We start from the raw sequence: 25,541 nt of genomic DNA on the forward strand, positions 1-25,541 counted from the left end.
AAAACCCCACTGCACCTTTCAAACAGCACATCCTTGACATATGGATGTTTCCTGCCTTTTCAGCATCTTCCTCTTTCTGCCATTTTAGGATGATCCTGGTGATCGTGGTGAAACCTCTTTTCCTTCCTTCCTTTTCACCAGTGCTGCTGCTCTCCTGCGTGAGACGGTCTGAACCCAGCACCATCCCTGGCCCTGCAGCCCTGGGCACTGCACCCCACGCCGCTGCTCTCCTCCTTGCGCCCACCAAGCGGCCATGGGGTACGGGTTGGCACGCTGCACCCCTCAGCAGCTGGCACAACAGTAGCACAAGTGTAAACAGAAAGTTTAACACCGACCAAAAAACTGCAGGGAGGAGAGTCGGTCACTGCCATAGCCCATTCACGCACCGGTGGCTGGGCTCGTCACCTGGAGGTCTGGGCTGGCTGGTTGGGATTGCTTCCACCAGGGCATCCCACTTCAAGGGGGGGAAAGCGAGGGGTCCCCGGTGCTCCCCAAGCACACAGCTGGGAGGGAGAGGACGGCACGGAGGGGAGCGGGTGCTCGGTGACCCCGGGGAGCTGCTGCCGCGCTCCTGACCTCGCGCACACATCCTCCCTTGCCATCAGTCAGGGGAAAGGGGAAATCCAGAGTGGAGCTGGCAGCGGCTGCTCGCTGCCAAGCGGCTCCAGGATCCAGCACAAGTGCTGTCTGGCAGCCGCCCGCTCCTTCAACCACCCTCCTGAGTTTAGGGAAAGGCCACCGGGAAGCGACACCTGGGGGGACAAGGGCCCCAGAGCGCTGGCGGGGCACAGACAGAACGCGTGGCCCGCACCCGGCCCACGGCCACCTGCGGGGACCTTTCTGAGCAGCGGTGGACCAGGGCTGCTGCTGCTTTCGGGGGCACAGCAGAGAGCAGCCGGGCTCCCTCCCTGCTGCCCTGGCTCCGGCCCCGTGCGGACGCTTCACGGGACCGCTGCCTGCTCGGGATCCCCCAAGGGGTCTGCGCCAGCGCCCGCCGCCGCTCACGGCCACGCTCCTGTGGTTACAGGGCGTTGTCAGCATCCCTCCGTCCCCTAACCAGGAGCTCTCCATCCTCCCCATGTCACTGCCTTCTCACGACACCGCCTGAGGCCCTGGGAGAGGGACTGTCTGGTGAAGGGGTAACAGGGGGGCAGGACCCATCTCCCGCTCCCCCAGTCTCATCAGACCCACAATGGACAGCGAGGCACTGGCTCAGGGAACGAGGCACAGCAGGGAAAGGTCTGCTCGCTCCGTATCGCCCACATGCCTGCTTCCCTTCGCTCGGCATCCAGGCTGTGACCTCTAACCCCTTCCAGACTGGAACAAAATAAACTCCGAGCAATCCTCCACACCACACACACACACACACGCACGCACAAAAGGGGAGGAAAAAAAAGAATAGGAGGAGAAAAGTGAGTAGGTGATGTGGAAAGGAGAGGTGGCTGCACAAGTGAAGTGGAACGGACAGGCACTGTGCGCTGCCAGATTGCCTGCCTGCCTGCAAAGGCCAAAATTAATGCCATTGTTTTGCCACAAAGGAGGCAGCAAAGTAGCAGCGGAGGCCAGAGAACAATCCTAAACACCAAGCCCTAATTCACCCTTCATAACAATAAAAAGGAGGATGGAAAAGGCCAGAACGCTTCAGCTTAATTGGTAACCAAATGAGAGAGTAGTTCCCAGAAAAGGAGCAGAAGCGTCTGCCCTGCATGAATACCAGCAAATCAGAAAAGCAAAGAAAAACGCTCGCAAGTCACGCTCAGTCCATCCCCACTTTCTGTCCCTTTGAGCCTGGTGAGCGATAGCAGGGGCCGTGCAGGGGCCCTGCATGCACCATTCCAGGAGCAAGCCGGGATTTAAGGGCTCGGGGCCCAAGGCAGGACCAGTGAGGGCACTAAGCGGGGATGTACGTGGTGCATCGTGCCAGCTTCAGAAAGGCCAGGACATCCCCGCAGGCAGACCAAAGAAAATCTGCATCTGACACACCGCATGGGAAAGAAACAACACGTTAGAACACGTGTGGAACAGGACAAAAAAATTAAACACTGTCATTTATTTAATGAAGTGGCCACAGATGAATGAAAAGGCTGAAAAGAGGGGTAGGAAGAGGTACCTATACAGAAAAGGACGAGATGATTGGGCTGCTTGGTCTGAAAAGAAGTAAGGCTACCTTTACAGGAGCATCCAAATGAAGATTGGTTCAAGGGAGCTGGACCAATACTGCTCCTCTCATCCTACAGTCTCTGGAGGACTGACAATGAACTTGGAAAAAATGCAAATTTGAAGCAAATACGGATAATACTTTCTCTTACAGCTCCCAATTAACCTTTGGAACTCGTGGCCTCACGAAATCAGTGAGGTCAAAACAAAATGTATGGCAAGGGCATAAAGATGTACAACTTAGAAAAGCAAACTGACTATTTGGAAGAAATAGAAACCCTCTTAAGGGCATGAACTAAATTTTAGTAGGAATAAGGATGAGACCTTTATTTGAGGTAGGTTATTATTTGTTTACAGGTCCCCAAATTCCCTTCTGAAGCAGCAAGAGCAAGACATTGGCGTTGGCAGACACGTTATTAAACAATCTCAAGTTTTTAGTGGAAAAATAAATGCGTGTGGTGGCTCCTTCTTAGGCAGTTCTGAGGACTTTAATGTCATCACCAGAGGACCAATAGGCCTTACAGAATGAAAAGGAAGCAAGCATATTTGAGAAATACAGGCAAATACCGGACCACTAGCGAGTACGCAGGAGAGCGTTCTCCTGATGTGCACGTCAAAGTACGCTTAACAGCAGTGAAAATGCTGGACTGGGTCAGGCCAGGGGTTGCTTCTAGCCCTGTGCCAGCTGCTGTAAAACCCTGTTTCACAAATCATCCCATTGATAACGTATACAATCTCATTTTGCCTATGGCTCTTAAAGAAAAACAAAATCAATTTCAGAAACCAAGCTCTGTATCTCTTGCAATTAAGTCTATAATCCTAACAAATGAGCTGCAGGATGAGAAGACTTTCCATTTTCATAATGCCTCCTCTGAACAAAGATCTCAAAGCACTTTTTTGTTTAGGTCAGCCACTCTCCTCTTCCAGTCCTGCCAGTTAGATAAAGACCGTCAGACATGTGCTTCTGCAGCAGAATGAAGTACGAGAGAATCAGGACAAGGAAAAGACAGAAGCAAACAGGAAAGGAATTGATGCTCTGCGGGGATATTCCCTGACAGGAAGAAAGGTGCAGGACATTCTCTTCCAGCATTGAGCATGACCCTGCGGACTTGCATCAGCTTTTATAAGCAAATGGATCTCTTGTACAGGGCAATGAAGCCTACACTGTAACCCCACATCAGCATGTTCAGTGGCAACAAGCTTCAAGTTCACTTTCCAAACAGGATGGCACATTAGCGTGCTGATGCTACAGGTCTGAGCGTGCAAACTTTGGAAAAGCTCTGCCATGCTTGCTTTCTCTCTTTGGAACTGCTTTGGCCGACCAGTTGAGAGAGAAGCCTGCTCTGGTCGCAGCAAGAAGTGGTATGGCTGACAGCACTCTCCTTGCAGGTTTGGCACTTGGAAGGACAATTTTCTGTCTCTGAAGACCCCAAAAAAAGATCATGAGAAGAACTCTACCTCTCCCTTCCAATGATCGAAAAGCACATGGCAAATGTCAAGGAATTCAGTTTCAAAACCGCCCTGAAGAGTAAGCCAATATTCTTCTTGTTCCATGGATGAAACCCTAAATTGAGTAGTAACTTATTTTTATTGATCCATGTCAGAACTGTGATGTTGTCCAGAATTCTGGAGTTTCAGTTCCATCTTTTAACACCTCTAAGAACTGCTGAAACAAATTAGCAACATTTTTATAATCTGTAAGTCAAAAATGTTTAAAACGTCAAGGACAAAGCTAATGTGGGCTCAGTGTCTTTGCTAATCCAAGGCCCAGAGGCTGCTTCTGGACCCTGACTTACATCCTCCACAGGCTCATGCAGTGACTTTCCCGTTACTATTCGCATTAAAACACCTGGACAGAAGTAAGTTTGTCCGTCTCAGAAAATACATAGGCAGGTTCTGCTACAACCAGTGGTGCAAAAGCACCACAGGAGGAGGTATGAAGGGATTTTGTCCTGCAGTTTCCTCTCTGATGAAAAGATGGAGCTGGAGACCAGAAATCTGGTGTAAATGTCCTGTGCAAGGAACAGAAACAGTTCCGTAAAAGCATCCTTTGCATCCATCTAAACCATGTAGTTCACAAAAAGGGTGGATTTGCTTTCCCCAGGACACACCATCACAGCCCAGGACACCTGGTACTGCCTCAGCCAGTCTCAGGTAGAGCTCTATGTTTAGACTGGCTCAGATAACCTTTTAAAAGAACTTTTAATTATAAGAAGTGCAACATTTTCAGAAGAAAGGGAAAAATGCAGAATTACAGCTACACTGAGGTAGACTTCATCCAGTCTGTGTATATACCTCTCGAGAAACACAAATCACCCCACATCCTCTTTCCCTGTTCTTCTTACGCTGCAATGAAACCAGAGAAGGAAAATAAGCTTGGCATTTCTGCCTAGGAGCGTCTTGCCAAACTGGACTATATGAGCTATCAGCTAGAGGGCAAGACCTTCAGAGGCAGCTGTGGGCCCCCTCGAGCTGACAAGCTCTTGCCCACCACCTCCTGACACCCTGCTGATGCTTCCTCCAGAAAGGAAACCGCAGTCCTTGGCCAGGACCGGTGGCATTGCAACACGTTTTTGGTGTCAGCGTCACAGAGGAGTCAACCTCGTTTCTGAGAAATCTGGAGAAGATCCCTGGCTTCAAGCACAACTTTCATTTTTATCCCCCATCACAGAAATCAGCCAGAAAGGTTCACTCCTGACGACACGTGCAGATGGGCAGGAAACAGCAGAGCGGAAGGGAATCCTGGAAACTCTGGCACCTCACAGGGGTGCTGCCGTGACGCAAAAACCAAGCACGTGGCCAAGGCAAACCCCATCCCAGGGAAATGGTCTCAGCCTCTGACGCTCCTTAAGGGTGACCCTGTATGACCGAGCGGAGACGAACCGGCAGAACGCCACGCTCCCAAACCTACCAGTGCTCTTCAGGAGTCGTTACGTGAGACTTCAGGCTGCCCACCACAGAGATACCAAAATCAAGCGTGGGTGGAGCTGCAGCAAACCCTGAAGTACCATCTGGCAGACTGGGGTCCTGCTTACGTTTCATACCTCTCCTCCTGGCACGGGCCCAGCACTCTTCTGCGCCGGGGCTGCACAACTGGGCAGGCAGCGTAAGGCCAGTAGGGTCCGTCTGGTCGCCATGCCCCGCAGGACACCGGGATGCTGCAGTGGGGCATGGCTGCACCTCCACACGAGGAGCAGAGCAAAACCTAGGAAGCATGAGCAGTGCCAACAGACCAGGCTGGAGGTTTGCTCTGTTTCACACGGCATCCAGCGAGGCAGTTGGTTTGAAGCAGAGTTCTCGTTCTGTATCAGTAGTTACACCCAGGGATCAGCAACTGCCAAGCCCAGCTGCTGGACCTTGCCGTACAGCAGCTCCTCAGCAAGGGCTTGAGTGTGAAGCCTGGCAGGTAGTTCCCCTCTCATGGCCCCTCCTCACCCTACTCCACTGTTTACTTATAAACAAGTTAAATATCCTCATTGCCTTTGAACACAAAGCCTGTGCCCAGTGGAACGTGACTGAACATTTCTTTCTGCCACTGTCCCCACCTAATGTGTTATTAGGCAAATTAGTAGGACAGAAGGTATCAAGGTATCAGCAATTCTCCGTGCTGGAGCTCCAGACCCTTTCAGCTCCGGTCAATAGCAGAACAGGACAAGAGACTCCGAGCTAATACACCAACAAAAGCATGCAAGTGAGGCAACCCTCTAAACTCATTAACCTGTTAACACAGATGAAGGCATGTTCGTTCCACATGTATTTAATTTGAAGCCAAGCAGTGTAGAAAGGGAAAAAACAGCAGTGCAGCAATGGCTACAACAGTCAAACCTGTAGGAAAGATACTGGAGATGAGCTGCTACCATGCAGTACTATAGAGATGAACATCATAAATTAGGGCTGACAGTGGAGGAACAGTTGCTGGAGTGCGTGTGTCTAAGTTTTTGGAAGGTTTCTTTTCCTCCTTACCACCAGAATGTCAAAGCAGCGGACCCAGACACAGCACTTGAGCAAGTGCGAGGTTGGGACAGAAGCAGCATGGTTGTGCTGATGAGACATGAGCTGAATTTGCTGCTAATATGAAACCTGTGTCACCCACACCGATATCTAACCCTTCTCCAACACATCTTGAGACAGGGCTGCAGTACCTACTGCTGTTCAACCTGCAACGTCTTCAAGGCTTTACTGATTCACCCCCAAAAGGGAGAGCCCTTCAGTCTTGAATTTAACCAGCACCACTGCAACAACCACCTTGAAGTCCTCAAGAAAAGCGTTCCCTATTCTAAAACTGGAAAGGACAAAAGAGAAACAGGGAAGAGAAACAGAAGGTGCAGCCAGCACCGCAGCAGGGCTTTTGGTGACCAAACTCAGTACCAAGAGCGAGACCGCAAGGACAGGGACGCAACTCTTCTGTCCTAAAGGAAACAGCAGCTGCTTGAGCTCAGGAGACACGCTGAGCTCTGACAACCTGGTTTCAGTCTGGCTCCGGAGTTTGTTTTGATGGGGAGAAAAAACTAGAGTAGGAGAGGGACCAGGAGCTTCCCAGTGTTTTACTACAGCATCTGGTGATGTTTTCCCCTTTATTTAAGTGGAAAGGGCTTTAAGATGCAGCCGAACAAGAAAAACATTCTGGAACAAGTCAGCCGTCAGAGCTTCCTCTCTTTCTGCTTAATGAAAGCCATGAGCTCCCAGTGACAAGTGTCTGCTGGAGCTAGATGGGGAGTTTATGAGATTCCTGCCACGTTTCAGTGATATTACAGCGTGCCTTTGGTCTGCCTTCCCCAGCCCAGCTATCTAACCACTTCCTTCCCGCCAGGCGCCTCCCATTAGAGAGTTTCATTAAGCGAATGCTTGGGGGTTTGTGTAGATTTCTGTTACCCCCCCGCTTTACCAGGGGCACATGAAAAAAGTCACGATAAACTTTAATAAAAACAAAATTAAAATGATTAAACCTTTCATATCCTTTAGAGATTATCTATTCACTGCTGGTTGGTCAGAACAGAGCTAAGGCACAACTGCTTTTTACTTTAAACTCAAAACCAACCCCAAAAAATAAACAACAAAGGAAATCTGCCTCTGCCAGATATTAAAGGGGAACCAACTTTATCCCTGCATTCTGCGAAGCCAGACCCTAACAGTCCCATGGTGTCCCATATGCACAAAGACAGAAAGATGCAATAGCGTTCTCCAAAATCTGGGTGGGGGAAAAGGGGAAAGGACGCAAGGAGGGAACAGTTACAAACAATGCTATAGATTAATACTGGAACAGAGAAGTCCCCTAAAGGGACTGACTTTCTTAAAGCATGTAGCTTTCCTCACGTCTTCAGACCTTCCCAAGGAGCTAACTGTGTACAGCAACCCTGACCCATGGCTGCGAGAAGTACATTTGCTGCATTTTTGGTAACCATTAAAGCAATATGAAACTAAAGCAGAACCAAAAGTTTCCACCCGCCTCTCTGTCCAGCCATGAAGAAGAGAGTTTGCTATCTGCCCAGCCTCTGGCCATCCTCCAGAGGAGAGACCCTGCGCAGAAATACCACGATTCCCATCAGGAACTTGCTGGAAAGGTAAAAGGTCCTTAAGCCATGCAATCCACACAAAAAATGAAAAAATTCCAAAGTTCAGCAGAACAACAAAGGGGAACGCAACAAGCTGTCCTCCTGCTTTAAACGAACACACATGACATGAGATCTTGGAAAACAAGACGATAATCCTGCATGTGGGGGTATTTGGTGGGGTTGGCACAGAGATCAGAAATGCTGCAGTAAAGGGGAACTGCGAGTTTAATCAGCTTAACATACATATCGCCAAGAGCTGTTTTCCTCTTTGTTGCTATTTCACGTATGTTATTGCACCGTGGGTGAATGTTTTCTCAAAACAGGACAATAGCTTGTCTTACTCCCTACGTGTGAGGATGAGATGACAGAAACGGATTTCCTCTTCAGACAACAAAGCTGTTGCGCACCCCCAGCTGTAGGAAACAGCCCCCGGCAGAAAGCTGGGTGCATGCGACACGGCACCCAACGGCCCTCCTGGCCCCCTCCCAAGGACCTGCTGCGGCTGGGCTGCAGCAACGCGCGCCGAGCACCTCTTTGACGAGGCACATGCTGATGATTTGGTTGGGTTTACATGCAACACTTGGGAAACAAAGACCGAGCAGGCTGCTGCCTTCAGGGGGTTACAGATAACGTATTGGGAAAAGACAATATTGGGTTGCGGGGAGCGAGAGAGAGGTAAAAAGCCTGAGAGAAGCTAATGAAGCTGGGCAGCATTTGACGTTTGCACACAGGAGCTCAGATTGTCATTTGGGTTGGCAGATTATTAAATGTGTCAATCAAGGACAAGCCTGGAAATGGCAAGGGGTAGCATGCGAAACGAGGTTAGCTGTTAAAACACCAGAGGAAGGAATCTCGTTCTGAGGAGGAGAGGATGACTGGCAGCAGCACAAGACCAGAGGAGCTTCTCCTGCCGTAAGAGGCAGGGGCAGTGGGGGGAGATGACATGCAGAACATCATTTTGGAACTCTTGCTTGCACCAGGTGGGAAATTTTACACCAAATCCCTCAGCGTGCACCTCGCGCATTGCTCTTCCCTAGCCCTCTGCAAGGGCCACACACTCCAGCCAGATAAATCTGTGCATCGCTAGCAGAGCCAGAGCTGTAGTGTGCTTCTGGGTAGTAGATGCTATAGTATAAACGCTGTATGCTGTCCTCCTGCAGACACTGTACAAGCAATCTGCTTTGGGAAGTTTGTAATTGTTGTGTGCAATTAAGTCCCACGGAAAAGTGGAGAGAGGCTTACAAAAACAAACTAATTATTCCTTTCTGAAACCCTCCATTACCTCTATCAGATGTAGGAGAGCAACACACATGTTTCTCCAGCATTAGCAATGACCACATTTTCTTTAATTGAGACCAAGTGGAGGACATCAGATCTTAACAAATTTGAGTTATTTCAAACAGGGAGAAATATCATTTGGCATTACCCATTTTCATTTCAAAAGTCTTAAAATTCCACTGGAAGTACAGATCCTGCAATAATGAAAAATCCACTCCAAAGGAGCGTCTCGCATCCCTGTTGTAACAAATTACATTTATAATTACTCCATGCTTGATGATTGTGAATGAGAAATGTCTTGCATGGTTGCCCACTCTTCAAGGTGGGAAAATAACAGGACGACGGTTCCCCTCACAGGAGATTTCTGTGGAAGAACCCCTTCCCCTTTCTCCACCATGTGTTTCACTTCATTTTACAGTTGGGCTGATCAGAATTCCTAAGCCCAGGGCATGGCCACCAAGGGAAGGGAGAAACTGGAGAACCTGGACAGGAGAGAGGGGAATTCAGAGAGCAATGCCTCTGCCTCAAGGAAGAAGATAACGCATGCTGTGGGACTTCCAAGTCACAAATTTAAACTGACAAACGTGGCTGACATCAATCCTCCCTTCTGCTGAATAGAGACTTTTTGTCTAAGAGAAACTTTTTCATGTTGCAAACCACATCCTGAGTGTTTCATGAACAAATCTGCTCCTGATCACACGGGAACTTGCTTCTGTTCCCATTTACCATCACCTCTCTCCTGACGGCGATGCCTTCGCATCCCTGGTGCAGCTAGAAAACTGCTTTTAAGGAAGAGGAACATTAGCAAAGTGTTTCATATGACTCAGAGTGAAAAGAGAGGTGCAAGCACCATATGAGCATCCAGCTGTCTACAAGCACCACAGGCAGAGCCAAGCTGAGTTTGGTAACTGCTATTTTTATACCACATGGGGTTTTCTCATCTGGCAACTGCTCTAGCTATACCTCAGTTCTGTTTACATACTTGGTTTCATTAAAAATTCACATCCTGATTTCAGTCTACAGTTCACAGCCCTTCCGAAGGTCGAATATTGAAATACGAGGAAGACGTGGATGGACAGTGCACCCACCTCTGCCTGGGGGGCAGAAGAGGGGAAAAGCAGGAGCCACAAGGTATCCCCTCCGCCTGGGGAGCTCTGGGAGCCAGCAACTTTCAAGGGGTTACCAGAACAGAGCTTTACAGTAAAGGTATTCCTCTATATAATTGTAATCAACCTGTTTGGAGTGGGGAGAGTGGCCAGTCCCTCTCCGTTTGCCGGCAGAGCGAGCAGTATGGATGCTCCAGTAAGGCCAGGCACGGGAAGATGGGCAGGCAGCGATCCTCCTGCTGACAGCCCCCCCCAGCCCCTTTCCTGCCCTAACAAAGGGGCTTTGACTGCGCTTGGCCGAGTTTAGCAACGGCTTCCAGAGAGCCTGCCCTCACTCTTCACACGCGAGGGACCCAACAATGACTTTGTGTGTTGGAAGAAGATGGCTGCTAAGGATTTGGCAGAGATTAGCAGGATTGCTGAAGCAGTATGTCCACCATAGGGGATTGGTTCTCTGTGGTGAAATGGAGAGACTGCGGCATCCCCTTGCGGTACGCGTCCAGCAAAATAATTCTTCAAAAACTACCAGTGGTATCTCTGGCTGGCTTAGCCTGGTCTTAGGGGAACACTCCCATCTCCACAAGGACAAAGAGTTTCTCCAGAAGTATGTGGTGCTAAGAAAAAAAAATCTAGAGCTGCACCAAGTAGAAGATATTCCTTTATTTTTAGCCTTCCTACAGATTTTCACAGTTAAAGTTACAAAGCTTTGTAAAATGTCTATAGGATGACTCACAGAGTTGAGAAATGGTCAGCATTTCCCACTAAATACTACATGACTTTTCCACAAGTCATCTTATTCATCCCACAAAGCTCTGTAATGGCCTCCAGCGCAACTGTAAAGATCAACAAATTTGACTTTTTTGGGCTCACTTGCCACATTTTTTGTTGTTGTTTTTTCAAAAGCATTCTCAACAGTCCCACAGACTGTGTCCAGACTGAGGTATTCAATCTGCCTTGGAAAAGGAGAAGGAGAAAGGCGCGCACTTTTTCCTTGCTGTGCTCTGCTCCCTCCTTGGACAACGCAGGGCGGTCTCAGCCTCAGCTGATGGTGCCTCAGGGCAGGAACCTCTCCTCCTGCCACAGAGGCACTGCACAGCTTGCTTGTACCAACACAGCTCCTTGGCCATGCAAACTGTCCTCTGCATTCACATCTGCTGAAATATGTTTCCCTTCAAAGATGCCAACAAATTCAGGACTCATTCGAGAGGATGATCAAAATGAAACTCATGGGCATCATAAAACTCTAGGTGGTCTCTTGCTCAGCTCCACCTGACCCTTCTGGATCTAGTTATTCTCCTGCAAAGCCCAAGCATGAAGTGTTTCCGCCTGAGGGACCTCAGCTCAGGTCAAGCTCACCCCAAGAAACAGGACTTTCTCCTGACTTGAGGAGCGTGGCAGAGCCTGACCTGTGCGGCTGCACAAAGCAGCAGTCCCTGGCCAGGGACGCCCAGGACTCTGCTGCAGGTGAGGAACGTGGACATCTGAGGGACACCAGTGGGAAGAGTGGGCAAACCCCCTCTGCTGCTCCCACAGCAGGACAGCTATGGAAAGGGAAAGCAGACGGAGATGGAAAACAGGAGGACTCAGGAGAAATAGGTAAGGGAGGAAACAGATGAATTATGAATGGCACTTGCTTAAGGAGAAACAGGCTCAGCAGCTGGGGCTGTAACAAATCCACAGCCATGTGGATGGCACATGAAGAGCGATGCGACAGAGCGAGCAGGGGGCTGCGTACTCCCCTGTGCAACACATGCCTCAGACAAAGCTGCAGTCCCACTCTGGACCGGCTACTCCGCGTTCGGCGGTCCGAGTTATAAAATGGGCTGCCTGGACTCCATGCCTTCTAGAAGGAAACACTTTCAAAGCCAGAATGAAAATTTGGTGCAGGTTGTTTCACTCTTATTTATACCATTATCTAATGAGTCGTAAGTGCATCCATCCCTACATCTTGAGAACGTTTTGTTTTTTATTATGGGTTTGTTTTTTTTTTCTTCTCTAAACCCCCATCATTAAAAATCAATTAGCTTATGAGTAACGTTATACAGATGCTTCTGCAGCACGGGGCTGACATCTGCAGTGGCAGCAGCCCAGATACTACAGCAATAGATGTCCAAAAATACCCCACAGAGGAAAATAAACCTCCACCCCTAAAGCTGTATTCTTTCTGATCAACAAAACAGCTGAACGTCCAGCCTGGGCCTACTTCCCTGTCTCCTGCATAATTAGCACACTTCTCAGAGCAAGCTGAAAAGTTTAATTGTCTTTAATTATCCAGTTCAAGGAGGATTGTGTTTCTTGCCTGATGTCCATATAATTTCTCTGCCAACGACTTCATCATTCCTTTACTGGAAGTGGAGTGTAGCTTCTCTTCCATAAAAGACACAAAAGTTTCAGTGAAGGCTGTGCTGCTGGCACAAGCAGAGACAAAGGTTCTTGTGTCTACCAGGCTGTTGCTTAGGCTGCTGCATGTGTTTTCTGTGGGGTGGGAGGGAATGAGTTGCAACTAATGTGCAATCAAGAACCATCACAATTACGAATGTAAATGAACAGGCAATTGGCACTGACCTTTGTAGATTGTTAGAGGACTAATTAAGGTATGATCAGACACTCTCTTCCAACAGATTGAGATGCATCTGTACAAGCAAATATCTACGCACCGCCCCAAAGACAACCATGCTTTTTCCTACATGCTTGCACACACCGGCGAGTACGTACACACAGACAGACACGGCGTTTAACCCCAGCACCTGCTCTCTGCCACAGAGCACACAGGACGGAGTGGGAAGGGGAACAGGGCAACTCCACTCACTCGGTCTGCGCAGTCCCACTGAACATAAGGCTGAGCTACCTCTCCTTACTGCAACCAGCAACTTTACGTAAAGCTGGGGATGAGGAGATTGGCACACACTGGATGAAGTTAAGGAAAGAAAAAAGCAGTAAAGAATCTTTCAAGCGTTTCTAGCAAAGCCACAAAGGTCTCCAGCAGCAGGATCGTCGCCTTGGATCACGGTTGGCCCAGGCGTCCGCCCTGGCAGCAGCAGCAGCAGGCTGAACCCCACCGTCCCCTTACACCGCGATCCCTCGTGCCTGCTTGCTCTCGGTCACAGCACACCAGACCGAAGAGCGAGGAGAGGGATGATGTTTCCTACTACTGCTGAGGCAAACCAGCAGCTGGCCAGCCAGCCCAGCAAGAAGACAGACCAGCACAAGAAGGGAATGGTTTTCTGCCAGCTCAGCCCTGCCCTGAGCACTTGCAGTTCTACAGGGAGAGAAGACGGGCGCTCGTCAAGGTCCGGCTCAGGGCCTCAGCCTTGCCTGTCGTGTTTCGAGCACCTCCCAGGACGGGGACTCCACAACCTCCCCTGGCAGCTGGTCCAGGGCTGGGCCACCCTCCCAGCCAGGAGTTTTGCAGAAGGTAGAAAAGCGGCGAGGACTGAAGTGTTTTAAGAGTCCTCAGAAAGAGCAGTGATAACAAAAGGGACTCACTTTGGAAAAAAAACGCAAGCTGGTATTGTATTTGTAGGTAAACTGAATTCAAAACAAATATAATTAACTAGAAGGGGAGAGAGAATCACAGCGATGATTACCAGGGAGTAACAGCAGCATCAAAACAAACCACTGCACTTGCGATGCAGCAAACCAGCAAAAAAGTCACTATCCCTTTGGGCCCCCTGACAGAGACATGTCACAGATCAGAAAAGCACTTTCTGCTCAAGGTGTCCAAAACACAGGGAAGACTTTCTTGTGTTATCTGTTACCACCAGAGACTCCTCGTCACAAGGCAGCGAGGAAAGTCCACCTAGCCCTCAGAAAAAAGCAATAAAAACCATAATGGGGATACAGTAGAGACACCACTGTATTATACAGGAGGAAGAAATGCGGAGAGCCAGCTGCAAACCCCAAGTGCAGCCCTGCCACAAAGGAAGAGTGTTCCCCACGCTGGCAGCGTTGTGCTGGGAAGACCCGTCAGTGAAGCCTCACTGAGTAGCATGTGCTGCTCTCCTGAACGGGTCTAACAGCCAAACACACCGGCAAAGTTCAAAACCAAGAAAAAAGAAACACATCAGAAGCATGAATTTAAGCCTAGGCATGTGCGTATTGCCACTGCACATTGCTGACACCCAGAACTACAGAAAAGCAACAGCCAGCTGAATAAGTAACAGCAGCATTTCATAACACTGGAAGTTTAAATGTCACAGAAAAAGGGGAAGGATCAGCCTGTTTGAGGCAGATCTTTTTACGCGTGAAGAAACTACACTGAATAAATTGAACCCGAGACACAAATTATTGTTGTGCCCTGCAAGACCCTAACCTTGCCCACCACGAGGACCACCCCTGGGTGCCGGGCAGTGCCCCCGTCTGCCCTGATGCTCGGGAGTGGAGGCACCAGCCCAGGCACCCACCAGCACCCACCAGGGCTGCCGGGTTCCAGACTGCAGCATGCCGACGCACCTTCCCCGGTGCATGTCCTCAGCCCAGCCTCTGGCCTGGGGCGACAGGGCCACCCCGCTTTATATTTGACTTGATGTTCTGATACTGTAATGGGATCAGAATAAACGGGAGACGAAAGCATCCGTTCTCCCCCACGGGGGTACTGCAGCCTCTCACCCAAATCCGACTCCTGTCACCGCAGGGATAATCGGAGCAGTGCCTCGTGCCTGTAGCCACCAGCGTGCCGGCGAGGAGTGCCTGCTTAGTCTTGCTCAACAATGGGTTGGAAGAGTGTTTGAAATTAAATATCTCAGGTCAGAGAGACCTGTAAAACAGCTCAGAGGTTCCCCCACTTTGCATTCTACAGTTTTATTCCTACTTGTATTTTTAACCTTTGAAATAAAATATGATAAAGTCTTAGTGTCTTGTTTGCTGTCAGTTTTTGCTGAAGAGCCAACGAGCTTGAAGGAAATTACCTTAAGCCATTTGAAAAAGTAATTTTAAACCAATATTTCCTTTCAGTGACTTGTCAAGACTTTTAGTTAAAAAAAAAAAAATCACGTTTTTTTTTAAATGGTCAACAAACCATTTTCCCTCTCAGCTAGTCAGCTTCTGCACTCTCAGTACCTGCAATGTCATAATCCTGGCGGACGTACAGGGAAAGATAAGGTTTCTAAAGTAAAAGACAAGGTAAACAAAAATTTCTAAAGTAAACAAAGATTTTCAAGATTGTTCTGTATATCACAAAAGGGCACAGATGGTTTCTCCTCTCTGTTCATTCTGCTTTTAAGAAAACTCACAAACCATACAACACTGGTCAACATATCCTTTCGAAATCTGACTGTTTTTCTACAACGGAGCATTGTAGAGAAGCGGAACGGCTGCAAGAGCTGCTGTCCCCTCCGGGATGGTGTGGCAACCACAGCACGCTTTCACTGTCACCGTGACCTTTGGGAAAGCATATTCCATGCCCTCGACTCCACTGGGCTGCTGAGTTCACAGATCGGTCACTTTTTTCCATGAGACTGAATTTAACTCTTAATGAAAAGTCTCCTGTTTTACTTTTCGGGTGTTTTGCAAGTACTTCAGATCCTTGTTACTAACATGTGTAACAGCAACGCAACCCAGGTCTTAATTCAAGAGACATTTCTAAGACCCGCAGGTATTCTCCTCCAGCTGGTGCTGCTTTCCTTTCTCAACGCCTTTAAGCTAAGATCACCTTCCTTGTCTCTATGTGCATTAATTGCAGAATGCCAGTTCCTCAGAGCACCTTTCTGTAAGATTTAGCCATTTCAACAGCAGTTGTGGAGGGAAGTCCTGGCTGAAGCTGAGAGGAGGGTTGTGAAGGCTTTCACTGACATCCCTCCAGCTCCAGCATCTTCACCTCCCTGACAGAACATGTACCAGCCAACTGGGGCAGGCTCTCCTCCTCCTCCCTCCAAAGAGGAATTCACAAGATCTTGCTTTTTCCTAACGTAAAAAACTTCTTAATCCTCTAAATGATTAAACAAGGTACAATTTCTGTTTTGCCCAGTCTAACGGTCCCCTTTAAGGCACATTTTCTCTTGCTAAATTCACAGCTTCAATCCCTTTCCTATTATCTGTCCTTTCTCTATGAGCAAATGCTTCATCCGAGCCCTTCATGTTATCCACCCTGTCAAGAGGAGACGTGGAAAACAGACGAACACTCGCCCCTTCTCCTGCCCACCACTTCCAACCAGCACCTCCTCCCAATCCAATGTGGCTGAAATACTAGAAATCAATGAACAAGCTGGGACAGGTTCATTCTGGCGCTCAAGACATCACTTGACACACTGCAAAATATCTACAAAAAGTATAGTACGCTAGCCTTGTTAAGAGTTGTCCAAATGTGACCGTATCTTTAGATGCTCATACAATATTCTACTGTTGAAGACACTAACGTGAACGAACGTACACACTCTACATGTCAAAATTGCGTTTAGCTCCACTGGAACAGAGGCGACCACTTACAAGTACAAAATGAAGCACGTGTGTAAGTATTTGGTGCTTCAGAGCCACCAGTCACAAGCCCCGTGAGGCAGAGCTATGCTCAGACAACAGGGGTCCTGTCCTACCTCAGGGCAGCCGGGACTTCCATAACATGTTATCGATAAGCAATAAGCATCATACCCACAGCAGGGAAGAGAAACAAGGAAGTCACTCAGCTTGCCATGAAACTGCACAGAGGGTCTGATGCTGCTGTTGAAATCCTGTGACGCAGAGGAGCCAAGAGCCCGACCCTGTTCATGCAAGGGAGGCAGCACTCACCAGCCTCAGCAGCTGGACACTTGCGGATGGTGAAGATCTGTCCCAGGTCTTCCTCTTCTTCAGGCAGACCTTTCTGGAGGCGCTGCAGCTTACGCAGGCTTTCACTCCGCTGGTGTTTCATGGAGCGCACGTGCTGGATAAGGTTCAGCTTGGCCTTGGTGGAGTAGTTACAGAGGACACAGTGATAATAGCAGCTTTCACCCTCAACCCCGCTCTCGTGATGCTGAAGGTGCTGTGAAGAATAAAGCAGAAAGATGTGAATTTCATTTATCATCTCCAGTCTCCCTGGGTTAGTCCACCGTAAATTGCTAAAAGCCACCCGGGAATTAAGTAAGAAGCCACATTTTTGACAAAGACACAGTAAGATCAAGCCTGTTTATTCTCAAGGTACCATGCGCTCTCCTGCTTAGAAGCAGGAAAAACATAACATACTGAAATGAGCACAGAAGCAAAAATCGAGATAGGCAAGATCATCTCCTTCAGTGAAAGAAAATACCAGATCCAACATTAACAACTACTCACAACCTACGCATGGCTAATTCTTTCATATTTAAAGCTTATCCTGGGAGGGGATCCAACTTCATGTCAAACATATAAAATTAAACTTGATAAATTCTCATTGAAAACTAAGAAGAATAAAACCAAAGCAATCCTAGAACACAATGAACCCATTAGATCGAGAGGTCCCGGATACAGCATATGGAAGCAGAGCGCAGAGCATGTGCCATCCTATCCATCACCCAGCATGCCGTTCCCTGGCATCTAGGCAAGAGGTTAGCACTTGGAAAAAAAATCTTGTCACCCTCTGAAGCTGTGCTATAGCAGCCAATATAGCTAATTTGAGAGTAGCATACCCTGATTATTTGACAAAATCTATCAATCATCTGGCACAGAGATCCATGCCACCAGGGAAACAAATAGCTTCTTTATGTCATGGATCCCAAGGATGCAGCAACCGTTTCTTAAAACCAGAGGGAAGAATTCACTGCTTATAGCTACTTTGGCTGCCACGGCACAACTGCCCTCCATTCAGTTTAGGCAGCGTCAGGGCTGAGAGTTCACAGTAACTTTCCTAATTCCCACAGTAAGGGCTTATCACAAGTAGAGGAAAAACGGACACCCAAGTCAAATGACAGGAAAGATTCCTCAGTGAAGGCTGTTTGGTGTTTCCTCCACACACCTACATTTCAGCTAAGCAATAATCCCTGCCAGCTCCTACTGTCCAACCTCAAGACCTCTTCTTGTCTTCTGGGTCATCTCATGAAACTCTTGCCTCGCCAAGCACTTCGCCCAAGGTGCGTAAGTAAGGTGATTTGGACATGATCTCAAGGTTTGTCAATCAAAAATATTGCCTACGTGCAGCCAGGACCTTGTGGTAAAAATTCTGACATGTATTATCTCAGTTACAGCTAAGATAAGATTAAAGACACATATTACCCAGCGCTGTGTGCTTAGCTAACACAGAGGAAGGAGAGCCCTCTGAGTCTAGGAATGATTAAAAATAGGATAGAAGCTGATGCTGAGGCTTCTGATTGGAAGGGTGAGGGAAGAGAATAAATGTATTCCAGATCTGGCTAATTAGACTAGCCTCTTTTGGGATCGCAATGTATTTAATTAAATTCACTGTAATATTTGAAGAATCCACTAGGGCACTAATCCCACTGGTGCCCTCAAAAGATTTTTTTGCTGTTTTCCCTCATAAGAACTTCTTCTTCTTCTCATTTCTATTGTTTGCATGCATTACCCTCTTCCTGAGCCAGAAAAAGAGAAATGGCCTAAGACATGGAAAGCTAAGGCTAGCAAGCCAGTCACAAGAGCCACGCAACCGGCTCACGTGGCCCGGCTTAACCAGCCTTGCTCTGCCCTGCTTAGATCCAGTCTCAGCAGTAAAACCTCCCCACCGCCCCGTCTCGCTGGAGGCTGGGGGTCTCGCTCCAGGAGACGCACAGCAAGCTCCATCTTCGGTCACTCGAGAGGCGTGTGGGGGAAGACCCCAACCCTACAAACACCGCGTTCAAGCTCAGAAAGTGCCAACGGGCTCAGCGGCAGCTTCTGTGAGAAGGCAGAGGAAACCCCCAGTAAGAAAAATCTGGTCACAAGTTCAAGAAAATATTAAGGACATGGTCTTTGTGGGAACCAGAGGCACAGCCTGTACTGCTCTCATTTAAAAGAGAATTTTAGGAAAACATTTGTTTTAAACAGTTTAATAAGCATGTCTTATTTTCTGCTGTTCTTTTGCTCCCGCTTCACGCATGTTCATATATCCCTTGTGCTTGGGTCAGCTTCACCCACCTGTTGTGCTGGATGAGTCAAGACCTGAGGGTGCCAACACCACCAAGTCCACCCCGGACACGGTGCGACATCGCACGCCTACCTCTGATTCATGTCAGTCTTCCAATGGAGGAAAGGAACAGGCCAGAATAAGACAGTGTGACGGACGAGCAAATACTAGCTGTGAGTTGCTTGAAGTGACAAAACATTGGACAACTATATGTAGTTATTGTCCATCACACTGTTAAGCTTTCCCCTTGTGAGAATTTATCCGAATCACAGAAAACAAATTCAAAATATTAAACCAGAACCTTGTTAGAAGACAAATCAACTTGAAAATCAAAGGAATATATTGTTCCTAGGAAAACCAACCAACTTCTGTCAGAGAACATTGATTTCTGCAAGTCTGGGGGGGTGTTTGCCCCCTCCCTCTCAACGATAGGAAACTTCCAACATCTGGTTCTTCACGCATGGCATGCAAAATATTGATCAGGTTTAGTCAAAGCTCCACTTTAAATCAGAAACAGACAGAGGAACGCTCTGATGGAAACCATACGGCTCACGAGTACGGCTTCCCAGGGGGACGCGGGCTGTTCCTGTACGTACCCTAACCGCAGCACAACACCGTGCCGCTCACAACACCTATCCCTGCACACAAATCAAGCCAAATCCGGCCCATCTTCCACTCCGGAAGCGCTCAGTCTCCGGGCAAAGCTGCGCTCTCGCTCCGTGGCGCACCGATTAGTGCAGGAGGATCCCGCTCAGAGACCTCGTCTCCTCCGTTTGCCGTAGCCACTGCACCGCCTGCCCCCGACCTTCACCACAGACCTCTTCCCTGCGGAACGCCAGTCCCTCACCAGTTACAAACGCCCCAGGTTTGGCAATTCCGTCTCAACGCCAAGAGCTATCCACTGCGGCTCTGCCCCGCGCGCCCCAGGGCAGTCTCCCCCGGGCACGGCCGCTCCAGAGCGCGACAGCAAACGAAACTCCTGAGCCAGGGAACAACCGCTGAAGAGCCGCGGCCGCACAGTCGGCCTGGCCCGGCCCCAACAACCACTGCCCCGCCGGCTGCCGGCGGCAGTCGGAGCCTCTCCTGTAGCTTCTCACAAGGAAAATCCTATTTCGGGGTGACTCCACACCACACTGCGCTCGCCGGGCGGCCGCACTCATGCCAGCAGCCAGGATGGCTTCAGCCCTGCTCCACGTGATCCGCCCGATGAGCATTTTGGGCTGGTTTAGGGAGAATTGCATATTGACCTCCTCCTTCCTCTGGGTTTGGCTCAAAGAAGTCAGCACGTTTGGAGGGCCTGAACACAAGACGGTTTAAATAAGCAAGAGAAAAATTCTAACTTGTGCTTATACGTGCCGCAGAGGGCTGGGGGCCAGCAGACAGCAATCAGTCCCTTTGGGGATCGCACCGTGCACGGCCCTCGGCCCCCCAAACGCGAGAGGAGAGAGAAAGAGGCGACGGCACGCCAGCAGCGTTCGCGCCAGCGCTGCCATCGGCAAGGGCAGGAGAAGGGCAGGAGAAGGGGGTGCGGAGGGCGCGGAGCGGCGCCTGCGCGAGCCCAAACGAGGACGCGTGCGCTGGGACGAGCTGACTCACGCCGGACCGATGGGCTGACTTTCCAGCCCTCGCTCTCTAACATCTGGCTCGGAATTGTTTTCTTCTGATAAATAATAGCATAATAAATGTTCAGTGTATGACTATGGAAATCTAATTTTTAAACAAAGTAAGGAATGATGCCATATTCAGTTTTTCTTTCTCCGCACCTCCATCCTTCACGTACCCCAAACTTTGTTTATTTTACCATCTCTCTTTTCCTCGTCTAACGCTGCCTCACCCACAGTATTTTTCAATAATCGCGGAATTTAATGCGACAGCTGTATTAATCTGTCTGACTGCAAGCAGTCCTCCTCACCCCCATGCCATGTACTCACACTACGTTCTTTGGAGATGAGACTGTTGTAACCAGGACTGAGGATCCATGTTGCTATTACACAAATAATGAATTCTCCTGCTGAATACCTTTGTGGGTGTTACTGTAGTTAAGGTTCACCATTTAATCTGATTACTAAAAACTTTTGTATGTCTTTTAGATTTTAAAAGATGTTAAAGCTCTATCTGCTCAAAACCTCTTCTGTATTAAGTTTATTATAGCCACCATGTAAAGAGCCCGTTTCCTACAGTAACATGAACAGATAATCCTCCCTATAGCGCTCTGTTGCCAGAAAGCCCAATGTTATTTTCCAAATCTTATTTGCTATGTTTAGTGGGTCAGATACTGTTCTGGGGGATATCTGAACTGTAACCCTAGCTCACTAGGGAGACGCAATAACCACTTTGAACTATCTTGTGCTTTTGATGTTTATTATTCATTAGAAAATAGGCCCAATTTCTATGCAATCTTAACTTCACCTTGTATAAAGTTTCCCCTTTGGAGGGCCCTAAAAGCTCTCAGGATGAACCCACACTGACAACAGTGGGAATCTCACAAGCCCTTGGTCAGCGAGCTGTAAGACCAACCACCTCTGCAAGTGGTGAGATCCCATCTCCACCCTCAGGAAGTCTTGATGGTACAAAAAGGAGTAGAACATGTGAGAAAACTCTCTGCAGGCTCAAGGACGGCCCCCTTCTTCTGCAGACCTCAAAATGACAACAAGCAGTAGAAAGAAACTCCGTAACTGACCCCAACGACAAGCAGCCTGTGCTCTCCTGCTCCCCTCTCTGGTGCACAAGGATTTCCTGCACATATCAAGGTGTCTGCAGGTAGGAAAAGCAGGTGAAGTTAACAGGCCTGGGAGCCAAAACCCAAAGTGTGAAAATAATCTTATTGAACTCTATGCAGCAAACAGAGAACCAACACTAACAAACAGAAAACCCTTCCTCACCACCAGCTGGCTAACAGGATCACCAGCCATAGCAGTGACCCAGATCCTAAAACAACTGATCTGAGATCTGTGCAAGAGTGTTAATGGGAACAGTCAAAGCGAGTCCACCACCCCCTTGTTTACACAAACATCTTTTTTGCCTATATGGATAATTGAGAAACAGACTGGAGAAATCTCCTCCAAATAACTTTTGATCACCTTCTCCAGCTGGCTCTCACATTACAGGACAACCCTGCCACAAAATCAGAGGCCACTCAACTACCAAGAGCTTCTTTAAGAAAAAGTTTCCAGTCTTGAACATCTTTGGAGGAGGTTTTTTCCACATGTAACACTCTTCTTACCACTGAACTCAGCACGACATCTGCTCTGTTAGAATGGGTAAAATTAGTAGTGCTTTAAAAGAACTGACAGATGCAGCTGAGGAAGAGAGAGCCAAAAAACTGCTGGAGGGTTACAAAAGCCACGGAAGGGAGCGTCACTGCAGACTTGCACCGCTCTTAGTTCTTCTTGTAAGCACCTACAGCTGACCAGCAATAGCAACAAGAACCAGAGCCAGCGGGACCCCTGTTAAGCTCACGGTGGCACACAGAACCAGGGGAGCACTGCAGAGGTTACGCCAGATTCGGAGCCACGCAAGGTTACTGTGAAAGCCAACACCAGCACGCGGTCCCGTGTTCAGGAGGAGGTGCTGGAGGCATGCCAGCCCTATGAGCACATCCTCAGCACAGAAGGATGCCCAGGGACTGACTCTTCCTCAGGGTGAAGTCAGACATGAGTAATTAGTAACAGGCTTGGTTATTTCACATGCCAGCAAGAACCATGCCTATGACAATGCACTCCCGGGGAGCTAGATGAGACACGACCCTTACACCAGAGCTGGAGGGGAGGCTACAGGTCATCATGGAAAGGGACCAGACCCTGCAACAGACCTCAGAAGCCTCATAAGCATCTCTTGGCCCCCATGTGCCTCTGATCTGCTGCACGAGATAAATCACACAAACCTGGAAGAGAAGAATCTGAATTTTTAATGAAAGTCATGTGGATGCAGCTGTCTGATCCTAGCCTGTTCCAAGTACTCCATAAAAGTCAGAGCTGGCCCATCCGTCTTGCTCTGCTTTCACACCTGCAGCCCCGGCTGGAATTTCCTGGAGCTGAGGGAGACGCAGGGTGGACGCAGCACGCACCGAGAACACATGCTGGCTAGGCGCTGGAAAGGACTGGTGCACTCGCAGCCGCCCCCTGGCCCAGATGTTTTGAAAGGAGGAAAAAATTGATTCTCCATACAGCAGGTTCAAAAGATGAACTCATGCTCTTTTGTATTCCACCAACGTCCTGCAATTGTTTACTGCTTCTGAAGAAGTAACATTACAAAACCCTTCCCTCCTTCCAGCCTCCCTGGCTCCTTGTGTAACAGCTCCTTCACGCAGCTTACTGACTGTGGAGTTCAGACTCACATGCTCACAAGTTTCTGCAGTTTAGCTTGTGGTAACTGGAATGGCCTCATGGTGAGCATCACTCCTCCAGCTAAAGCTTCCTCAGTATCACCCAAGCCCTTAAGAACACCACCACAAGATGAGGACAAGGAGATTTTCATAGAATGGTTTGTGTTGGAAGGGACCTTTAAAGGTCATCTAGTTCCCAGCTCCCTGCCATGGGCAGGGACACCTTCCACTAGACCAGGTTGCTCAAAGCCCTATCCGACCTGGCCTTGGACACTTCCAGGGATGGGGCATCCACAACTTCTTTGGGCAACCTGTTCCAGTGCCTCACCACCCTTGGAGGGAAGAATTTCTTCCTTATGTCTAATCTAAATCTACCCTCTCTGTTTAAAGCCATTACCCCTTGTCCTATCACTACATGCCCTTGTAAAAAGTCCCTCTCCAGCTCTCTTGTAGGCCCCCTTTAGGTACTGGAAGTCTGCTCTAAGGTCTCCCCAGAGCCTTCTCTTCTCCAGGCTGAACAACCCCAACTCTCTCAGCCTGTCTTTGCAGCAGAGGTGCTCCAGCCCTCTGATCATCTTCGTGGCCCTCCTCTGGACCTGCTCCAACAGGTCTGCGTCCTTCTTATGTTGGGGGCCCCAGAGCTGAATGCAGTACTGCAGGTGGGGTCTCTCCAGAGCAGAGTAGAGGGGGAGAATCACCTCCCTGGACCTGCTGGTCACGCTTCTTTTGATGTGACCCAGGATACGGTTAGCTTTCTGGGCTGCAAACGCACATTGCCAGGTCGTGCTGAGCTTCTTGTCAACCAATACCCCCAAGTCCTTCTCCTCAAGGCTGCTCTCAATCCACTCATCGCCCGGCCTGTACTTGTGCTTGGGACTGCCCCGACCCATGCGCAGGACCTTGCACTTGGCCTTGTTAAACTTTATGGGGTTTGCAAGGGCCCACCTGTCAAGCCTGTCAGGGTTCCTCTGGATGGCATCCCTTCCCTCCAGCGCGTCGACCACACCACACAGCTGGTGTCATCGGCAAACCTGCTGAGGGTGCACTCAATCCCACTGTCCGTGTGGCCGACAAAGATGTTAAACAGCACTGGTCCCAATACCGACCCCTGAGGAACACCACTCGTCACTGTTCTCCACTTGGACATCGAGCTGTTGACCGCAACTCTCTGAGTGCGACCGTCCAGCCAATTCCTTATACACCAAGTGGTCCATCCATCAAATCCATGTGTCTCCAATTTAGAGACAAGGATGTTGTGTGGGACAGTGTCAAATGCTTTGCACAAATCCAGGTAGATGACGTCAGTTGCTCTTCCCTTATCCACCAACGCTGTAACCCTGTCTTAGAAGGCCTGTGTCAGGCACAATTTGACCTTAGTGAAGCCATGCTGGCTGTCATCAATCACCTCCTTATTTTCCATGTACCTTAGCATAGTTTCCAGGAGGATCCATTCCATGATCTTGCTGGGCACAGAGGTGAGACTGACTGGCCTGTAGTTGACCTTTGCGCAACAAATTTGGATTTTTATTTTCTTTTTGGCTTCCGATCTTTATTTTTCTTTCCAAAAGGCTGGAAATGTAGCACTCCCTCCCGCCAAAGAGACTGAGACACTTGATGCAAGTCCCTGAGTCACACAGAAAGGCTTGAAGAACAGCACCAACCGTCCCAATTAACAGCCAGTCCCTATACCTCCCCTTCCGAATCTGTATTTTCCATGCCCTCCAACCCTGCCTGGTGTTAAGTGAATGACGGGGCCAACACAGACACTGCAAACCCCAGGCAGGCAGGCACGGAGCCTGTGAGCAGAACCGAGCACGGCTGCACAGAGCCCCCAGTCATCACACAATGAGTCCCCAACTGCGATGCTGCAAAGCGGGAGGGAAGCAAGGCCAAGGATTTCCCTCAAAGAGGAGCCCGGCAGCAACACACAGGGCAGCTGAGCAGAGACCTGCCATACCTGGGGAAAGGTCAGTAATAATGTATGAGGCACAAAAGTTCTCAGCAGCTCCAAGTAAGAGCTGATCAGGAGCCATCCCCACGGGGTCCCACCCAGGCAGAAGCTACGGACCACAGATGCTGTCCCTGCTGGCCACGAGGCTGGTGCTTGCCATGCTGAAATGCTT

At 49.1% G+C, this 25,541-nt stretch overlaps 1 protein-coding gene across 5 annotated transcripts in view; it reads right to left on the reverse strand.

Annotated features, from left to right (window-relative positions):
- The window catches only part of ZFHX3 (zinc finger homeobox 3), a 665,716-nt gene that overhangs the window by 61,623 nt on the left and 578,552 nt on the right, over positions 1-25,541 (reverse strand). For all 5 annotated transcript variants that reach the window (XM_075039729.1, XM_075039731.1, XM_075039732.1 and 2 more), the window contains one exon: positions 16,814-17,045. In XM_075039729.1, coding sequence (XP_074895830.1) covers positions 16,814-17,045 — 232 coding nt within the window. The remainder of the gene's footprint in view (positions 1-16,813; positions 17,046-25,541) is intronic.

The sequence above is a fragment of the Buteo buteo genome, chromosome 11, assembly GCF_964188355.1.
Source record: "Buteo buteo chromosome 11, bButBut1.hap1.1, whole genome shotgun sequence".
NCBI classification, from domain to species: Eukaryota; Metazoa; Chordata; class Aves; order Accipitriformes; family Accipitridae; genus Buteo; species Buteo buteo.